Below are 19,935 nucleotides of genomic sequence, written 5' to 3' on the forward strand. Positions count from 1 at the left end.
ATTTAATCTAAAAATTACTGTCTCAAATTTATTCCATTGCTTCTTGTTCTGCCCACCACGGGCATGAAAAACAGCTCAAATGTCTCATTTCTTTCCCTTCCTCAAAAACACAAGCCCTACTTAGGCTTCTCCTTAAACTAAAGTCTCTCGTTCACCTGCCTGCTCTTTCCCCCAAAATCTTCCTTTCTGGACCTCCGACCATTCATGTTCCTCTCTCCAATTAATCTATAACTCCTCTCGGTCCGGAGCCCAAAGCTGGATACAGAACTCCAGCTACAGCTCAACGCTGAGGAAAGAAGGAGGGTTACTTCACACAACCTGCAGGCTACGCCTCCGTCTATACACTTCGGTTTTCAACCAGCCTGACCTCGTCACCGTCACCTTTCACACCCTTTCTGAATGCCCACTGCTTTCCCTGTTGTTCCCATCCCACATTTACAGGTGATTAGTCCTGCGAAGATTAGCACCTTCAGCCTGTTCCTACTGAACAAACTCCTCCTTTTTTATGGTGTTTCTCAGATTTGTCAAGATCATTCTTAACCGTAGTTCTGAACTTCATAATACTGGCAGCCCTTCCCAGCTCTGAGTCTTCTGAAAATTTAATACTCGTTATCTATTTTATCATTTATTAAATACTGAGTGGATCAGGATCCTCCATGGGTTTGATCTTCACATCATATCAGAAACTGTAGATATCTTCCTCTTGTTACGTACCGCTGTTCAGCGAGCTTTACATCTGTCCTTTAATGCCATAATCAAGACCACAAGTCTCTGCTTGATTAAAATAATCCCATGAACATTGTCCACAAGTTTAGAGAAGTGGAGATGCAGGACACTTGTCATAAGCACTAGGCCTGCAGCACTCTAATAGAAGAAAGTGGTACTGCAAGATAATCCTCTGTGCTTCTTGCTTTCCCTTCTGGGTCATCATTCTTCCCCAGACAAGTCATCTGCCTGCTAACACACTGCCCTGATAGAGGCAAAACATACCTTGGCAACGTTAATACTAGTCACAATGAAGAGCTCAAAGGCAATTTGAAGTTAACTGTGCCTTTATACCAATGAGCTTGATCTCTACACAATTCTATGTGTCCACCTCCAAAGACTGATAAGCTTCAGTTTCTAAAAGCTTTTAAAAAGCCACACTTCAAAGGGGGGACAGATTGGATGTGCAAGACGTTCTCTCAACTATTTTGCTTAGCCCAGCTTGTACTGGATCTAATTTAATCAAGCACTTTACTGCTTTTTTTTTTTTTTTTTTTATTGGCAGCCTGTTAGATTTCAGCCTAGAAACATTATTAGTGAAAGCTACCCAAAGGACTGACAAAACTGCTAAGCAGCTGGTACACTTAACCTGAAAACTTCAGTGCAGTTGCAATGCAATCACCTCTGTTCCCAGCGGAAACCCAAGACAACTGTACAGAGAGGTCAATTAGCAAAGCACCCCCTTCCAGCAATGCAGTGCTAATTAGGAGAAAAAACTTATCTTCCATCAATTTTGCTCACAGTCCATGCTAAGAAAAGCACAGGCCAGACAGGAGCACATATAGGATCAACATACACGAAAGTTTGTGGGTTTCTGCCTTACCTTTTCTGGCTCTTCTTGCAGTTGTTGCTGATCTCTGCTCTGTATGTTACACAACCTTTGGCTGTGGGCAACAGAGCGCTTCAACGGCTCGTCGTCACTGTCAGAATCCACACAGAGCGCTGCAGAGCTCTTTGACTTGAAAGTGTGTTTTCTGTGAATCAAGAATGTGGCTATAAAACTTCATAGCATTGTATAAATCTATTTCAAAGTAACTGTTACAGCAGCATTACACCCAACTTTCACACTGTGGGGCAGTACAATTTGGGGAAACAAACTGCAACAACTGACAACGAAAATTTATTAACACAGCAGGCAGGAATTTCAGAAAAGGTATCTTCTACTAGGTTAACTGACATACCTACCTCAAGCCTGCAATAGCAGCTTACAACCTTGGAACTTACTAAGCGTGTGCCTCTTGCTTTTAAGCCCAAGGATTCTGCACTTTTATTACCTAGCAGTCCCAGACAGTATTCTTTTGAGTTGAGTCCACAGTAACACATAAGCACATGTTACTCGACAGAAATTATTTGACTTCTGAAGTTTACTGAGCTAGACATAGGACTTCCTACATCACTACTAGGATACAAAAATTGCAAATTTGCACATTTTTTTCAGTTTTCCTGTTTGCTCTTTCATTAAGATAAATTCTTGCTTCTTTAGAACAGAAGACAAAGGAACATGGAGAAGTTGTGATTTCTGCCCAGTTGGGAAATCTGGCCTTTGAGTATTCCACAATGCAAAACTATCCAGCGTGACATCACATTTTTCACTGTATCAAAACCTGGCCTTTCAAAATGGCCTATAAAAACAATAGCCTCTCATTTCTGCAAATAAACTTAAGGAATTAACCACCTGTTCCCAGAACACACAGTGGGGTTCCACAGAGCCAGAACAGAGAAAAGAGTGAGACCGCAGAATTAGAAACCATTTTGCTGCTTATATACGGGACTTGGCAACTACCAATGCAAGCTAGTCTACGATATCTGGCACTGACAAAACATCTGTACAAATTAACCCAGTTTTCATTCTGTCTTTCTGTCTGAAAAAAATCATCTTTTCTTACACATCTCCAGAGGTCATCAAGAGAAATGCTCAGGTGATCGTGTCGACTAGGTAAACTGTACCACTACATTAATTTCAGCTAGCACGTAACACCAATAAAACTCAGATACGAAAAGAGACAGTAGTTGAAATAATTTACTAGAACAAACAAAACAGAAAAAGTGGAAAGATTAAAGAAGAAGAAGAATCAGAAAATTTTAAAATGCCTTAAAAATTGTCCATGAAACCCCAGGCCATGGGCCTTTCAGAGCTATGACTCACCTAGAAGGTGTGGAAGTGCTTATAGTACAGGAATTCACCATTTGGGAGGCTTTCAATGGACGGGAACTATTAAAAAAGCAAGGTATTTATTGCAGCAGTTACAGCCTTTAAAAAATCAGTGTTTACTTGTCTGCTATGCATGCAAATTCATGACCAAAGAAATAAGTAGAATACCATTATGCACTTGCGAATTGCTTAGGTTTAGAGTAACAACGCTATCATGCTGTAAACATACAACAGTTGTTCAAAACCATATATAATCCTTTAAACTTGATTTACTTCTTAGTGATGCACCCCTGGGGACAAGCTCACAAATTAAAGGCTTTGGGCTCCGATATCAAGAGAACTCTTTTTTTTTTTTTCTTTTTTTGTAAATTCCCACCAGCACTTGAGTTCCTGCTCTCAAACCACAGAGTCTCCTGCTACTGTCTGGATCAGCCGGTTTTCTGGCATGTCCCCTGTCTCTTGTTTCTCCTCCCCTACCTAGATTCTTCTAAACAAACTTCCTGCTCCATTTAATCCTTTCACAGGCTCCTCAAAGTCCATCACTATCACTACACATCTATCCACCAGATGGCTGCCAAAGCAGAAATCTTTTCTAGTCTTGCTCCTCAGACCAGGGCTGCTTCTCTCCATCTTAGCTACCCTTCCACCCTCTGGTCAATCAGAATGGTTTCAATGACTTAAAAAATGCCATTGGAAAGCTATTTCAAACATATTTTCAAGTATTTCTGCTTTGGTTAACTTCAGTTGTTTGTTATGGTTAAGATTTCTATTGTAAAAACAAACTCTTGGGAAACATCCATTTAAATCTCAAACGCCACTAAATGTTCAGCACCAGAACACAGGCCATGCTGCTGAACGTATACACCAAATGTGTCCTGACTCACTACGACTACTGGGGTTATGTCCCTAGGCAGGGACTGCAGGAGACTTGAGGGTTTCTTGTTCCTTATTCTGCCACAGACTTCCTGTGTGACAACTGGCACATTTAATCTCTGTGTCTCAGGACAAGCAAGCAGCTGTACAGAAATAACTGTCACAGGGAAAAGCAGAGAGTATTTTCAGCATGTGAAGCGCTCAGATACTACACTGGCACAGGAAAGACAATGAAAAATGAATGACAGCACAGGAGGTGCAAGTGGAAATTAGCAGAAAAAGGTAGGATGTTGCATCTCCTAAGCAGAGTTTGGTGTGCTGTGAAGGGAAAGATAATCTAGATTATTTTGGACTAAGAGGCATAAATTTTAGAAATTACTAACAGAAGCTCTCTTAAAAAGGATAGAAAGCTATTTTCAAGGACGGTGAAGAATACTATCTTACAAAATATTTCCTAGATAATGCCCCACCAAATCTTCCTACTGCTTCTATCATGCTTCTTTTCCATACATTCCTCATGATGGTATCATTACAAACTAGCAGTGCACATCTGAAGCTGCGTAATTCTAATGTTTCCTTGCCCGGGCATCTTCTGGAGGAGATCTGACAACTTCCTGCTTTTTAGTATATATACTTAACATAGCACGTATCGATCACAAGTTGCACACTTACATTGCAGAATGGACACTCCATCCCAGCGTCAGTGGCAGCCTAGTGTTTTCTGTACAGTGTGAAAGCAGGGTTAAGTATCTTGGAATAACCACCTGTTGCCCGACTTTATGATTGAGAGACAATGCTACATTGAAGCTGTATCGTTTCAGATGAAGAATCAGGACCCTGAGATATGTGAGAGAAGGACAAATGTTAATCTCAAGACAGAAGTCAAAGAAAACCTATTGAAAATCCAACTATCCTTGTTTACAAAATGCATTTACCTGACTCTAAACATGTTATTACTTCGGGGTGGTAGAGAAACACTATTCATCTCTAATCTGGTAAGAGATAGATAATTAGTCTCCTGTCCATCACTCAACTTGGTGCAAGGTGTAGAGTGCAGACTCTGCTGACTCAAGAGGCTTCCTGCTTTGATCTGCATCACCTCGCTCTTCACTCAAGCAGAAGCAAGCAGCTCTTACCAAACCCATTATTTCTACTATGCAGTGAGAGGCAGGAAACAATTGAAATCTTATCACTATAGGCCAGAATGCTAGTATCTTACTCCCAGTATTCAAGACTGAGAGATCACACAGCTGCCCAAAACTGTGGAGGAACTGTGCCCAGTGCAAGATGTGTACTTGGTTTATCTGTCACGACACCTTCTCTTTTAAAGAGCTTTTGATCACAACAGTATAAAGAGCCTGAAAAGGCCTCCTTACACAGAATCTTCTCTTTTATGCTGCACTTCTTACTGTCTACTTAGATCATGCAGCTGTATCGTCACTTATGGTGCGCTAATATTCAAAAACTTTGACAAGGGTTTTGCAGTGGTAGCGTAAATATGCTATTTAAGCAAAACGCAAGCTAACTACCAAGTTACTGGGTTCAGTATGAGTGTACCTGGGACAAGGACATAGGCCAGACAAAGTCATCCAACAGACTTTTGGCTTTATATCCCACGAGAAAATGATCCCTGCCTCCAAGGACTTCCATTCTAAATAATGAACTAAACCCAACCACGAGGTCAGAAACTATTGAGAATGCCATTAAGCCTCCAAGTGTCTGCCTTCTTCCTCAAAGCACCACGCTTACTGAGAAAGTAAACAGGTATCAGCACAGGAAGAATTAACGGATCAAAGCAAAATTCTCTATACACCTTCTGACACTAACGCCTCCAACTCCATCCTGCCCATCAGGTCAGCTGAGCACAAAATGAAACTTCCAGAATATATTTACTGTTTCCACTTCCCTCACATCCCAGAAGCCCCCAAAAAAAGGGGAAGGGGAAAACTCAGGCCTCCTTGCGTAGCAATAGGGAGGAAGAAAGAAGCGTTGCAGAGGGTGTCCAACAGAGCTTCCTTAGAGTGAAACTGAAGAACAGCAGGAAGACTACTGCCTGCATGCACATCTTTCTCACATGCTGGCGACCGTACATGCTGTCCTACCCAGTTTCCCAGCTTCACTCTTCACGGGACTTTTGCTTGCACTTTTATAACACGTGCTCCCAGGAAAGAGATAAGCAGATGTCAGCATTTACCTGGGAAGCCTGTTGAACTTGTGTGTGACAACGGCAGACTTCCCATTGCACTTCTCACAGGAATACTCAATCTCCTCTGCCTGTTTAAGAGAACAGAAAAATGACTAGAGGAACAAAAGACACATAAAACAGATCTCAGCAGAAAGCTCATCACTTTTGGCGGTCATGGAAGCTCTTCAAAACAGCAGTTTACACTTAAAATTATAATCACCTTCAACATGACCTAACAAGAGGGCATCTGATATGATGACAAGTAGCAGAGTTTACAATTTAACAACATATCCACTAATACAGGTGGAATTTTTCCTGTAACTCTACCACAGACCAATGAATTAGCCACAGTGGAGACATATTAGCTTCCAATGAGACTGGACAATCTTGCAAGGGTTACAGTTTTCTCTTCCATACACAGTTCTGTTTGGTGTTTTTTGGGATTTTTTCCCCCATCTAATAACCTTTGGTGGAGGATAATTTGCCACAAAGTTTTCTCTCTCTTGCTCATAACCTCTACTTTGTTCCTGAAAAGCTATCCTCATCTAAACTTGTCAAGGATATGCTGCACCAGAGTAGAGTTTTGAACAGAAAGCAACAGGGGAAGCACCACTGTGCTGAAATCACAGGACTTCACCATCAAATGTTTCTACAGCCCTTTTCTTAAGTGTGGCCAAATGACATCACTATAATTTAATTTTTTTTTTTTTAATCATAAGACCTCCACCGGCTTTTAGAAGAATAACTATGTCAATTACTCTACCTGTTGAAAACACTATCAGTAAATGGGACTAGGAGAAAAAAATAAAAGGTCTCTCAAGATACAAGAAAATACAACACTAATTCACAGAGAAGGCTCATTTTTAGCTTTCAGAAACCTCGTCTTGAATCTCTTCTTACAAGATGAGCCCACACATATTACAATTCTTTTTTCAATTACTGTATCTCCATGACCTTTTTCCTCCAGACAATTTGGACCAGTACATAAGCTGTTGAAGCATCCTAGCCCAGGAGATGCAGCAGCAATTCCTGAGTGATTATCTCAATCTGACTGCTGCCCCCCTCTTGTTTGTATTTGTTTATGCCTCAACTCTTCCACCATGAAATGGAGAAGTTTACCTATTTCACAGCAGTATCATAAGGATCAGTTAATTTCTGCACACCATTTTACAATAAAAACTCCTGCATAATGTCCAAATCTCAAAAAATGCAAAGTTAATTATTTCACATGCCAGCACTCAGTGTCATAGAAAGCAAAAATCATCTACACAATCAAAATTTCCATATGGTACATAACCTGCACATACTCCACAGTGAATAATATATCCCCAAAACTATGTACCCGAAAAAAGAGGTCAAGGGAATCCTGAATTGATCGAGAAGGAAGTAATTTCTTTCTTCGAGGGAGGTCAATGGAGAGGTCATTAAACTGTTCTCGTTTGGTGACTGTTTCACCACACCTAAAAAAGAAACACACTTCTGTAAGTTTGATGAAAAATATACATGAAATTAATGACAACTTACATTTTTTAGGCTGAAGTAACTTCCCAGTAAATACAGAAGGGTAACAAAGCTGGTGAAGGGCCTAGAACACAGGTCCTATGAGGAGCGGCTGATGGAACTGGGGCTGTTTAGTCTGGAGAAGAGGAGGCTGAGGGGAGACCTTATCACTCTCTACAACTACCTGAACGGTGGTTGTAGTGAGGTGGGTGTTGGTCACTTCTCTCAAGTAACCAGCAACAGGACAAGAGGCAATGGCCTCAAGTTGCGTCAGGGCAGGTTTATATTGGATATTAGGAAAAAATTATTTACTGAAAGAGTTGTCAGGCATCAGAACAGGCTGCCCAGGGCAGTGGTGGAGTCCCCATCCCTGGAGGTGTTCCAAAAACATGTAGATATGGCACTTCACGACACGGTTTAGTAGGCATGCTGGTGTTGGGTTGACGGTTGGACTTGAAGATCTTAGAGGTCTTTTCCAATCCTAATGATTCTATGATTCTATACGCCTCTTGATCAATCTACTTCCTATTTTTACTCATCAAAATGAAACTGTTTGATGCTTACGATAAAGCTGAATTTTGGGATTTCACTTTGACGATTTAGAAGTTGAAAGAAACATTTGCATAAGGGTTAGAAGAAAAAAAAAAAACACAGACTGCTTTCGAGGTGCAAGTGATCAGGTACACAGGAAATCAAAGTGACGGCTGTGTAGCTGAACATGTCTTCTTCATTCAGTATTCTTAGTAGAAAAGAAGTCAGCCCAGCCCAGGAGAAGGGAAAGCCTAGAAATACTTTCAAACTGGTTTCAGAAACAAAACTGTAGAATCCATCTAAAAAGAAACCTCAATTTTCTTATTCTTTTTTTCTTTTTTTTTTTTTTTGGGGGGTGGGGAGAAAAAGAAAAAAAGATCATACAGTCATTTGTCTTCAATAATTATTACCTGCATGCATTTTACTTTCAATTATTTTAGGGAGCTAATGCAGTATACACCAACTAATATTCCCAAATGTCTGCATTCACAAAAACTCTGTGGAATACTAGCATCCTGTATAGGAATCTGCTGCACAGATCATACGCAGTGAATGGCCAGACATATCAGTTTACATCTTTTTCTACAATAACCTAGCGAGACAGAAGAAAATGCCATTCCCTGGAAGCCCTTAGAAAGAATAAATTAAAAACATGGCTTCTTTTTTTTTTTCTTTTTCCTTTTTTTTTTTTTAAGAGGAAACATTACCTGGTTGAAACCCCCTTTTCCCCGTTTTTCTCACACAGACAGTACACAAAAACAAAACCACAGCAGCTTTCCACTCAATATGTGATGAAGAACTAAATGGTATGAGACGGTTTAAAGAAGGCCTGTAGCTGCAGACAGCACTTCTAAACCACGGAATAATTTCTAAATATCCAGCTTTGGAAAAAACACGGTTCTTAGTTCTAGTTATAGGTAGCAGATGAAATCACGTAAGACAGAAACACCTCCCAGTCTTTCAGGGTAAGTATGAGAAAAGCTCTCAAGCATACTTACATTTTGCAAATGATAGAATGCTGAACCTCAAACTCTAAGTTGCTGATAACTGGACATGTATAAACTTTGGTGGCTGAGAGGTCATCAGAAGCCCGTCCGGGTGAGTTATCCTCATTAGGGACTGGCTCACTCTTCCAAGTTTTGTTTAACTTTTCCATGTCTTCCTTCAGCTGATCCAGACACTGGCTCAAGAACTCATGTGCATCCTAGAAATGGGGTAAACTCATCAGAGTGATTTTGTACAACTTCACTCAGTATCCTTCTCTCAAACACACACAGAGTGGGGAAGTTATGTTCTAGTTCATTGCATTCAGCAACACTAAGACAGTTCTGCTCTAACAGGCAGCAGGCGATCATTGTCATTCAACCAAAAGCTCAAGTCACTGTCAAACACAGTTGAAGCTTGGCAGGAGTTCAACGCAGTCCAAACACTGAACAAAATCCACATAATAGTTTCAAGAGAATATGATACTTACATTCTGCATGTACCCAGAAAATCTCTCTGCAGTAGCTGAAATGGCACTTTTCACCTTTTTGAGCAGCTCTTTCTTAACCTCAGGGCTGCAGACATCCTTTTTAGCAAGCAGATGGGCAAAACGCCTGCAGAAGTCAATGCAATGAAACACTGATTGGTTTTCCAGGACTTCAGAGAAACAAAATAAAACTCTTAATACCTCAAATTTAAGAGTCTCTGAAAGCTTTTCTCCTGTGATAAGTGGTTTAGGAGGTCTGTATGAAAATATCTCATATATAATTAACATTTTCCATTTCAAGTATTTTGAAATCTCATTTGAGGCCATCACTGGAGCAGGACCGAAATGAACAAAAAAATTCCACAATCTTTTAAGGTAAAGAGAAGAGCCTTATAGAATTCTATAAACTTATTTCTGCTATACTCTTTACAATGAGAAAAAACACAAACCACAATGCTTTTTGAAAACATTTATACTGAGAGGAGATACAAAATCACACGGTACCAAAATAAGGAACATAAAATCATTAAATTGAACTTGCATGGCCAAAATGGTTTGTTGGTGGTTTTTTTGTTTGTTTGTTTGTGTTGGTTTTTTTTGAATTTCCACTCAGTTTCAAATCTTCCTTCTTTGGGTAGTGAGACATTACAACAGAGTCGAAAAAAGATTTAACAAAAAGAGCCACCAGGAGTTCCTTGATTCAAGCTACATATAGCATTACTGGTAACTTTGTTAAAAAACTGTTGACATTGAGTTTACCCCTGCCTCTAAGCTATTGTGATTTAGTTACCTTTTTACAACTGCTTTACCATTTCATAGGAAATACACACCCAATACATTCCAAGCACAACAGTTTCAGTCCTAATACATACATGGGAAGATGTCATGTTCCATGACACACACACCCACCAAAAAAAAAAAGACAGAAAAGACTTGCCCAATCCCTTCTCACTCCAGACCAAGAGCTAATACTCAGCTACCCAAAGAATCGCATCAGTTTACTGCAGCTCAGCAAGTTTCTGCTATTCTGCTGAGCTACAGTAGCAGTGCGAGCTCTCCTACCCCTCTACAGCTGCTCAGTGAAACATGTTAGGAAACACACTTTTTTCGCCCAGTCGATATGCAATTGCTTTTCAACCAGAAAAACATTCAGCGTGTTAGATCAAGTGCCCATACCCAAATCAATGGAAGCCAAAGAGGATGCTACTGAGCACCAGCTCTGAGCTGTTGTGCTCAGGCCCCAGATCAGGCACTGCCCTCCATCAGAGGTACTATGGCACAAGCTCTACCCACACAGTTTACCATTAGGTCTATCAGGCACAAGCTTCACAGGTCTTTCTACAAAAATTCGGGAAAGGACATTTCAAGAGGTATGTGGAACAACCTCCGATCCCAAGCAGTGCAGGAAGAGTTCGAGACAACACAGCGAAAATAGAAAGGACCCCAAAAAGATACAAAATGGAAACAGAAATGGTTCTGATAATCCTGAATCTTGTTTAGTGAGAGAAAAGAAATGAGGTACACAAGACCTCACATAATAAAAGTCCCACATGGCAGAGAGCGCGCTACATAGAGCAAACAACAGTTTGTCCTTCTGACAGACATACTGTGGAATCTGAATGGCACAGGAACTCAAAATTTCAAAGAGAAGAAGTTTTACATATTACAGAAACCTTTGGAGTTTCTTGACATGAGGTTGGATTGAACTGCTGAACAGGTTGAGCTGAATTTAGACAAAGATTAAGTAGGCAGAGCTCAAACACTGCACAGCTATTAGACAAAGAATATTTTCCAAAAAGGCATAAGCCTTCACCTATCAGGTGAAGTTAGTGACCAGCTTAAACCCTAGCTGGTTATGTTTTAAAAAGAAGTTATTCTGCATCTATTTGTTTTGGAGTTTCTTGCATTTTCTTCTGAAACATTTCCCTCTGCCACTAGAAATACAGCAGAAGATATAAAAGACTGCCTGTAACTCAGCATTGCAATTTTTAAGAGCCTACTTCCTACTTCTAAAGTAAAACTCCAAAATAGAGAGAGCTCTAGGATTTATTGTCTACACACACAAATTACCCTCTAAAAAGGTGCTTCACAGCATTATCAAACTAGTTTCTTAGTAACAAAAGAGAAAATATCCATCCAAGAAAGTGAATTTTACCTGATAAGTGCATTGAGTGGAATTTTTTTCCATGGGATACCCTGCTTGAGCAAATCATTAGCAAAAGACTGAATTGAAAACAAGGACTGTAGAATGGCATTCATATAGCAAGTATTTCCCAAGTTTGAAAATCTGAAAAAGAGAAGATTGAACATGGTATGTATGTACTGTGTAAACATGCCAGGGTTAAACATGGCACTACTAACCTGTCGGATATTCACCCCAGTCACTCCCCACAGAGCTTCTTATTGGAGCTGTCCTCCTGCCCTTCAGACTAAACTGAACACTCATGGGAGGTGGCATTTATCAGGAAAGCACCTATGAGTTTCTACAACCAAAATTCAAAAAAACGCGTGCATATACACAAGACAGAGAAATGAATTGTGAAAGTGTATGAAAAGAACATGAATTACCTGAAATTACTATCTCTCTAAAATTCTCAGGAAGTGAATTTAAGAACACACATTTTCCAAACCAGAAAAAGTGTTCCCTGTCTCAAGGTTCATTAATTTAAGGATTTTTTTTCCATTAATTAATTATAACAAAAATATGCATGTTCTGATGATCAAAGCATGTGTGCCAGATAAAGAACATTGTTTACCCTTGTAATTGTTGTTGAGGATGGGTGGAAAGGGGCACTCGGGGTTTGTTCCACCCTGTGTAATCTTGATTAGATCTCATTTTTTTAACAGAAAGAGGGGCAGGCTGAGAAAGAAATCCCAGGCTTCTTTTGGCTGAAGGGGTCTGGCTGGATACACTAGACCTAAAAACATAAAAAGAAGCGTAAGATTTCTAATACTTTTCCTTAAATAGCTATAGTCCATGACATTGGAATTGTATCACTATAGAAAACAAGGACTGGTAAAGCCACACAAGATAAATGGCATGTATTATAATGCAAAAGAGGTGTGAGAGAGAGAACTTCTCTCCAGAGCACTTCAATATTTTGCTTGGTTAAATTTCCTTACATCCACAGGTGTGCATGCAGTGTAACCAAGTCTTCTATTTTTAAGATAGTTAACAATTCCCCACACTGTATGATGAGAGGAACGATCATGTAGCATGACATCACCATTCCCGAGATATACTTAAAATTCACATCTGTGCCAGAGTCTTCATTTTAAGCCTCTTGTTCTTGTAACCTAATCACTCTGGACCTCGGTCCCTCACGTGTAAAGCAGGAAGAATGCTTCTTTTCTACCTTGATCTTGTCTCTCATCTATCTAGGGCAGAGACCGACAGCTGATTGCACAGCGTCTAATACAGAAGAATCCCAGCCTCAGCAGGACTCAGTATTACTAAAATACTGTTACTAAAATATAGAGTTTCATGACATTTACCTACTTCGGAAAAATGAAGCAAGGATTCAGTCTGAAGTTCCAGAGTTTATATAGAATTTGAACCATCTAGAGTTTAGATATCATCTGGATGAGTCATTCACAATGACTACAATAGACTTGAGTGATTTTAGAAAGTCTATCTGTTGCAAGCAGTAACTGGAGTTTGTAGATGTAACTAGAGCAACCGTAGCCACACTGAATACCTAGATTGCACTCGGGGTGGGAGATAAATATATGTATACATATACACACACACATTTTATGCATATAAGCTATGTACCACGTGATAAACACACAGGAAACTGAAGATCCTAATTCCTGAGAAAGAACTGTCATTTACAGTTCATGCTAGTGAATCAGTCCTACCTGTCCAGAGTGGAACTGCCAGTGGAGTATTCTTTTGATGAGGACCGACTACCATAAAAGGATGATGACTGCAGTGGTAAAATACCTTGAAAAACAGACAGAGGCAGGTTCCATTTCATTCCATGTAACTCAGCTATTTATACAACTTGTTTAAAAGCATTTAGTGAAAAGGTTTAAAAATCGTCAAATACTGTTTTCCAGAATTGGTTACAAAAGTACGGACACAGATCCTTAGAAGTACTAAAAAGAATACTAACCACGTGCAAGTAAAGACATGCTGGTGTTTTAATTGAATTTAGTATCATAATCTCCATCAAATCCAAATTGCAATACGAAACATTAAAAAGTCATTGAATGGTCTTAATCATATGCAAGATAATAAACATCCACTTCTTGTTCAAATATACAAGATACACATAACAGAAAACTCCCTAATGATTTCCAGTAGGGTGTTCTCAAAATTCAAGGTAAATATGCAGAAGTGAAAACAGCTTCTCTTCCCTCTCCAAATTCCACAGTAAATTACTATCTGCCTGGGGCAAAATACGATTGTTTCATTGTTCTGATATCATTGTGTCAGATCCTGAGACTCTAATGCCTCAGATGAGGCCACGTAAAAAAAAATGCTAGAGTCAAAAAAACACCTATTACAGTGAATCACAGTGTAATTTAGTTTGGATAATGAATAAACATTTGCTTCTATCCCAGCTTGAAGCCATCTGAGCCATGCAACTTTTAAAAATGCAGATATATGAAGGAAGTTTGCAACAGTGTTACCTGGACTTGCAGGTATAGACTTACAGATTCTAATTTTGACTCAAGAGCAAATCAGATTTTCATTCAGAGATAAACATTCACCTTACTGGCTCCTTCAGCAACACGTTTGTGCCATCAGAGCTGCACTAAAAAAAGAATATGCACACAGCAACATTCCCCGTAACAACAAGATCTTGAATGCATTCCCCTTTATGAGGAAAGAGACTCGGTATTTACCAGTGAAACTGAAGAACGGTGCTGCTTACTGGCTCATGTACATACTGTCAATATTTCTATATTGTCTATAAAACCTTGTCACATACTAGTATCCAACAGAACTTTGGTAAAAACAGAACAAATGTCCTGGCCCCAAAGAGCTCCCCCTCTAGTTTCTGGGGAAGAGTCAGGGAAGTAAAAGCAAACAGTACACATTTTCAGCACAAAAACCAGCCTACAATTCAAGTGGGCATTAACAGCAAAGGAGGGCTTTAAAAATAAAGAAGAAAGCAAGCAAAAAGCAGTGTTTACAGGAATGCCCTCCCAAGGGAAAGGGCAGCTTGGAGCAAAGTTTGAAGTTGCTTGTTGAATTTTCAAAGAAGCCAGCACATGGGCTGGCCTCAGCATCCAAGTGTAAAGGTCAGGGTCACACTAGAGTAGGACAAGCTTCAAAAACAAAGGCAAGTTGTTTGCACCTCACATATGGCTCTGTAGGAAGCCAGATAGACAGTGGCGCAGGGAAAGGGGATTAGGAAAACCACCCCTGCAGCAACTTTCTAAACTACTATCAAAGGGGTAAAATCGTACTGGTCAAAGCCAGGTATCATTTGGCTTTACTTTTATTTTTTTTACCTGATGTCCTATTTTCCTCTGCCTGCTTCAGATTCAACTGTTTCTCTCTGCTACTGTTCAAGTACTTCCATGCTGGATCACTCAAGGCTTTATTATTCCTACAGACGAACAAGAATGGAAGTCAGTGCAGTTATGGAAGACACAGGATATTCCTGCTGATACTTAAAATTTGTTTTAAAGCATTTCTCTCCTATCACCTTTAATACTTGGCTATGGAACAGTTAAACTTTACTCTCAGCTAATTAACACATTCATTTAAACAAAGCTTCTTACCTATGATTAAATTCGATTTCAAGCACACAGAGCTTATTCTCCAAATTGCAATTTGCCTTCACGAATTTTGTTTTGAAAGGGGTCAAAGCAAGTCAATAGAGAAGGTACCTACTGCCACACACATGTAGCACATACGACAAACCTGACTAAACTGACAAAAGAAAGATGACAAAACTTGCATGGACCAGTTCCTGCAAATCAACTGCTAGTGCAGGTTGTATTTCCCTTGTCAATTCTGGATGCAAACCCCATTTCAAGCACCCAGTGTGTTCAGGGTAGCGGCTGCCTGTAGCATGCTGCTGAGACAGGAGATACCCAAGTATCCTTTTCAGAAAAATTTACCCTTACAAATGAACAAGGAGTTTAAAATGAGAAAGCAGAAACAATGGTTACTTACGTTGAAGAATCATTCTCTTTGGGATAATCTTCACTCATTTCTGAACCAGGAGGTTGTGTTCTTTTCCTCTTTTCGCTGATGACAGAAAATTTTTGAAGTGGTCATTCTTTCAGACAGGCTAGTAAACAACCCTCTTCTAACTGAAGAGAACTCCTCTATGCTTTCTGGGCATTTTGCACCTATCTTCCACAATCTCCACTTTTGTAACATAGCATACAGAGAAGAATTTGGTCTGCCCAACTCTTAAGCTGCTCATAAAGCTCTAGTGCCAGCACCAGCCAGAGGCTAGAAAAGCACGTATTAACATCTTGTTAAAAGTAACAGCAAAACCAGAGGAAGAAACATATTCCCTTCTTACTTCTAGGTGTACTGAGTTCCACCTGCAGATCTATAAAGAGCTAACTTTTAACGATATCATAATAAGAGGAGGACACTCCTACCGATTCTCCATCAAGCCTGTTCTGTGAGGGACTGATGACGCAGGAGATGTTGAAATGTTCACCCTGTTGCTAGGTGTTCCAGTTACAGTGGAATTCTTAACAGACGCTCTTGCTGGGGTACCCAGAACCTTGCGGAATGGATTTTCGTCCTTACTTTCCGCAGTCACTTTTTTGGGAGGAGTCTGCAAAACCAAAGTGGAGGGGGGAAGGGAGACAACCGAAAGAGTGAAAAACATGACCATCTTTAATCTAATTTAGCATTTACACCACTGCTTTACCTTACACGGAAAGCAGAAAAATGCTATTTGCCATAGATTAAGTGAGTTTAACGCTAATGAGACGTAGGTAAAATTTTGACTGTATCGATGCAAGTCAAACACGAAACTCTACTGCAGCAACCAATTTCCGTTCTCATTTTCCAACACTAAGTCAGTTGAACTTTAGTTTTTAAAATCTCCTTTACATGCTTTGACATCAAAAAACCCAAGGCATGATTCCTACCCAGATCAATCCTGAGTGGTATTGAGAAGAAGAAAAAAAAGCGCTGTATTAAAACCCACACAATTAGAACAGTGCCCTGAGAGCCTTGGGCCAAGCAAGCACCACACATAATGCAATGGGAAGAGCTAATTGACTAAGGAATGTTGGTCAGTTTTAGACTTGAAAACGGAACATGTCTAATCTTATCACTGTATACTCAGCCTTATAGTTTTTACTGTGAGATTGCCTTTAAGCACCATGTAAAATTTGTTTTGGGACAGTGTCAAAAACATTCTCCCTCAGGGCGGTAATACAAGTATATGCAAAGCAAATTAAAGTGGCAGATACACCATGAAATCCATGTTATGCAGGGAGAAAAGGAAGAACAAAAATATTATGAAGGAAAACCAGTTTCGGGGAAAAGTCTGAAAAATTTACACAAAAATCTGAGTAGAATGTCACAAATTCAATAACTTTGTTTTGATACAAAACTGGGTCAGCAGCTCTTCAATATATACATTTGGCTAAAGTCTGCTAAACTCATTAAAACCTATGCTGACTATAACATGTTCAGCTGCTATGCAAGGTGTTCAGTATAAACAAAGATTTTCAGAACTATGCGAGAAGCAAGTCTTAATCATCTGCTTTCTATTTCTGCTGCTTCTCTGCCTGACTGATAGCTCAGCATGAAGAACATACTCTGTCTTCCACCACCAGACACCTTTCTTATTCATACAGAACATACGGCTCCTCACGAGCAAGACACACCTTTGCCAACCACCCTGTATACATCTACTCCAAGCCTTCTAGATTACAAAGACTTTGGATGCAAAATAAGTATTTATAGTGCTATTACAACATACAAAGGGAGCAGGAGAGGAGGAAATGAATGAAATAAAATTAAAGGAGAGGAAAAATTTGAACAATTAAACAAACCTGGTTCTCTATATAAGAGAATTGCCTATTAGCTTCCTTCTGTGTGGTCCTGCTGCCCAGCACGCCTCCAAAGCTGCCAGATCCCTGAGAGGGTTTCCCAGCTGAGAGGAAAAGTACACAACATTTGATCTGATTGTCATTTAACTGATTGGCATTCTTATTTCTAAGACTCTATTTAGCTTGAGTTGATTTTGGAAGGGACACACTAGATTTCTTGCCAGCAGACAGTACAATATTCTGAGTGCACAGACATAAGCACATGCTTATGGATATCCCTTACATTGGTCATTTACTCAGTTGGTGGTAAAGTTCCCATCCTTAAAAAGAACAAAATAAAATAAGAGCCAAAATAAAAAGGAAAGAGACTATGCACGTGTGATATGAGTTTTTCAAATCCAAACATACTTGCCACATGAACAATTCCTACATGCTTAAACTCTGCTTATTGTCCAACATGACAAAGGTACCTTATAAGAAAGGTATACCACAAAAATTGGGGTTCAGGGCCAGAAAGAAGCATTTATACAAATGCAAAGAAAGTCAGTAACACAAGGGAGGACAAAACGGCTAAAGGTGAAAGAAAGAAAACACCGCACCGACCGCTCTCCAAACTGTTATCAACATGATTTACTACAATTGCACTCACCAGTATGAACTCTGTCTTGATGGACTGCATCCAAATACATCCGCATTTCATTTGCATCTTTGAACGGTACCTTATCAATGGTCAGGAAGCTGGTATCCTTTAGTGTTAGCATCAGGCAGCACAGTTTTCTACCATTTGGTCGTAAGGTCACAGTTTTAATGTTATGGCTTAGCTGAAAACAAGAAAGTGACTATAAACATAAACCCATTTTTAAAAGGCAAAAATACTTACAAACTCAAACAAAACACTTCAAATAAGAGAGGGTAAGAGGCACTCGCACTGAAATACTTCTCGTTGCTCCATTTTGAACAAACATCAGGCCTCACAGAATTAATGCAATCGGTGATCTTGGAAGCTGACAGAACTGAAAGGACAGTATTACTACAGCTCCACTGTCCCTACACTCCTGGATAAGCTTTCTGAAACTTGATTTGCTATTGGGTGTGACATCTTTGAATGTAAAGGAATAAGAGCTTCATACAGTCCCATTTAGCTATCTGAAACTTCCACATCAAGTTTGAAAAATAACTTAAGATGGGGAAAGTTTGACATGTTAAGTACAAACTTCTACTCACTTTATAATTTGCTCTCAGGGAAGACAGATTTGACACAGCTCACAGAATTTGCTGAGGCAATAAGCCAATAAGCAACGTTCAGTCTATATGCAGCATTATAACACTCAAGTGGTGTCAAAACTTTCAGGGTTATGGTCAAGGTATTTACACGAGGAAGAACATCTTTACTTTGAGGGCGACAGAGCCCTGGAACAGGCTGCCCTGGAGGGTTGTGGAGTCTCCTTCTCTGTAGACATTCAACACCTGCCTGGACGCAGTCCTGTGCAGCCTGCTCTAGGTGACCCTGATTTTGGCAGGGGGGCTGGACTAGATGACCCCCATAGGTCCCTTCCAACCCCTACCATTCTGATTCTGTGATTCAAGCACAAGAATAATTTTAGTAAGAATTTGTGCTCCTTTATTACACCATTACTTGTTACTTCATGCTAAGTCACCTGTAAGAACTGGCTGTTCAGTAAAGGCTCTACTATCCACGCAGGTTGAGGGTAACTCCTAAAGCAGAGGGAGCAAAAGAACATCTCACACCTGCAGACTGCATGGAAGTTTGACAAGACATACCTAAGCATACTCTCATTTTCAACTCCATTGTCCTTTTTTTGCTTAATTCTTCATTTTGCTGCCACTTCTTTAGCCTTGCCTAAGATCAGACACTAGCTACACAATAGCCTCCATGCCAGTGTATTGCTACACTCAATGCTTCATGCAAGATTGGAAACCACAGCCAAGGTCATTAGGGACTACACCAGACGGAGCGAAACACTGTCCATCAGATCGGAGTCTTCTAATTGGGCCTGACCTGCATACTGCCACACTACCAATCTAAATAACGATGATGAATTAATAGGCATGAACGCTAATTACACTGTAACGCCACAGTTTTGCTATACGCTGATCTAGAACCTGTCTTGTCTCCTCCAAATTATAAAAAAGTTTAAAAATAAAAATTATTTCCAATATTTATTTAAATCCATTCAGGTATATAAAAGACTGAGATAGCAAAAGACACTCCATGTCCATTGGTGAGAGTTTTTTTTTTTCCACGCAGATCCTTAGCTTCTTGGAAAGCCAGCCTAGACACAACAGCAGTTTATAAAAGAGGCTTGAAAACCACCTCAATCAGAACCTAAGGGTTTATTTTGCTGGGAAAATCACACTTCCAAAATACTTTCTGCTCAATCCTTGTGTTTTAGGGTTTTTTCTGGGGTGTGGGTTTGGTTTTTTTTAATTTAAGCTAAAAAATACCTT

The 19,935-nt window shown here is 39.8% G+C and overlaps 1 protein-coding gene across 3 annotated transcripts in view; it reads right to left on the reverse strand.

Moving 5' to 3' along the window:
- Positions 1–19,935, reverse strand: part of USP37 (ubiquitin specific peptidase 37) — a 38,795-nt gene that overhangs the window by 15,768 nt on the left and 3,092 nt on the right. For all 3 annotated transcript variants that reach the window (XR_012765002.1, XM_075430014.1, XM_075430013.1), the window contains exons 3-17: positions 18,116–18,287; positions 17,470–17,570; positions 16,054–16,235; positions 15,614–15,688; positions 14,944–15,041; positions 13,339–13,423; positions 12,234–12,395; positions 11,633–11,764; positions 9,481–9,604; positions 9,005–9,210; positions 7,318–7,435; positions 5,985–6,064; positions 4,463–4,627; positions 2,912–2,977; positions 1,589–1,739 (exon numbers count right to left, since the gene is read on the reverse strand). Coding sequence is in view for 2 of the 3 variants with exons in the window: in XM_075430014.1 (XP_075286129.1) it covers positions 1,589–1,739; positions 2,912–2,977; positions 4,463–4,627; positions 5,985–6,064; positions 7,318–7,435; positions 9,005–9,210; positions 9,481–9,604; positions 11,633–11,764; positions 12,234–12,395; positions 13,339–13,423; positions 14,944–15,041; positions 15,614–15,688; positions 16,054–16,235; positions 17,470–17,570; positions 18,116–18,287 (1,917 nt within the window). In the remaining variant the exon portion in view is untranslated. The remainder of the gene's footprint in view (positions 1–1,588; positions 1,740–2,911; positions 2,978–4,462; positions 4,628–5,984; positions 6,065–7,317; positions 7,436–9,004; positions 9,211–9,480; positions 9,605–11,632; positions 11,765–12,233; positions 12,396–13,338; positions 13,424–14,943; positions 15,042–15,613; positions 15,689–16,053; positions 16,236–17,469; positions 17,571–18,115; positions 18,288–19,935) is intronic.

Source organism: Opisthocomus hoazin, chromosome 9, assembly GCF_030867145.1.
Source record: "Opisthocomus hoazin isolate bOpiHoa1 chromosome 9, bOpiHoa1.hap1, whole genome shotgun sequence".
In the NCBI taxonomy this organism is placed as follows: domain Eukaryota; kingdom Metazoa; phylum Chordata; class Aves; order Opisthocomiformes; family Opisthocomidae; genus Opisthocomus; species Opisthocomus hoazin.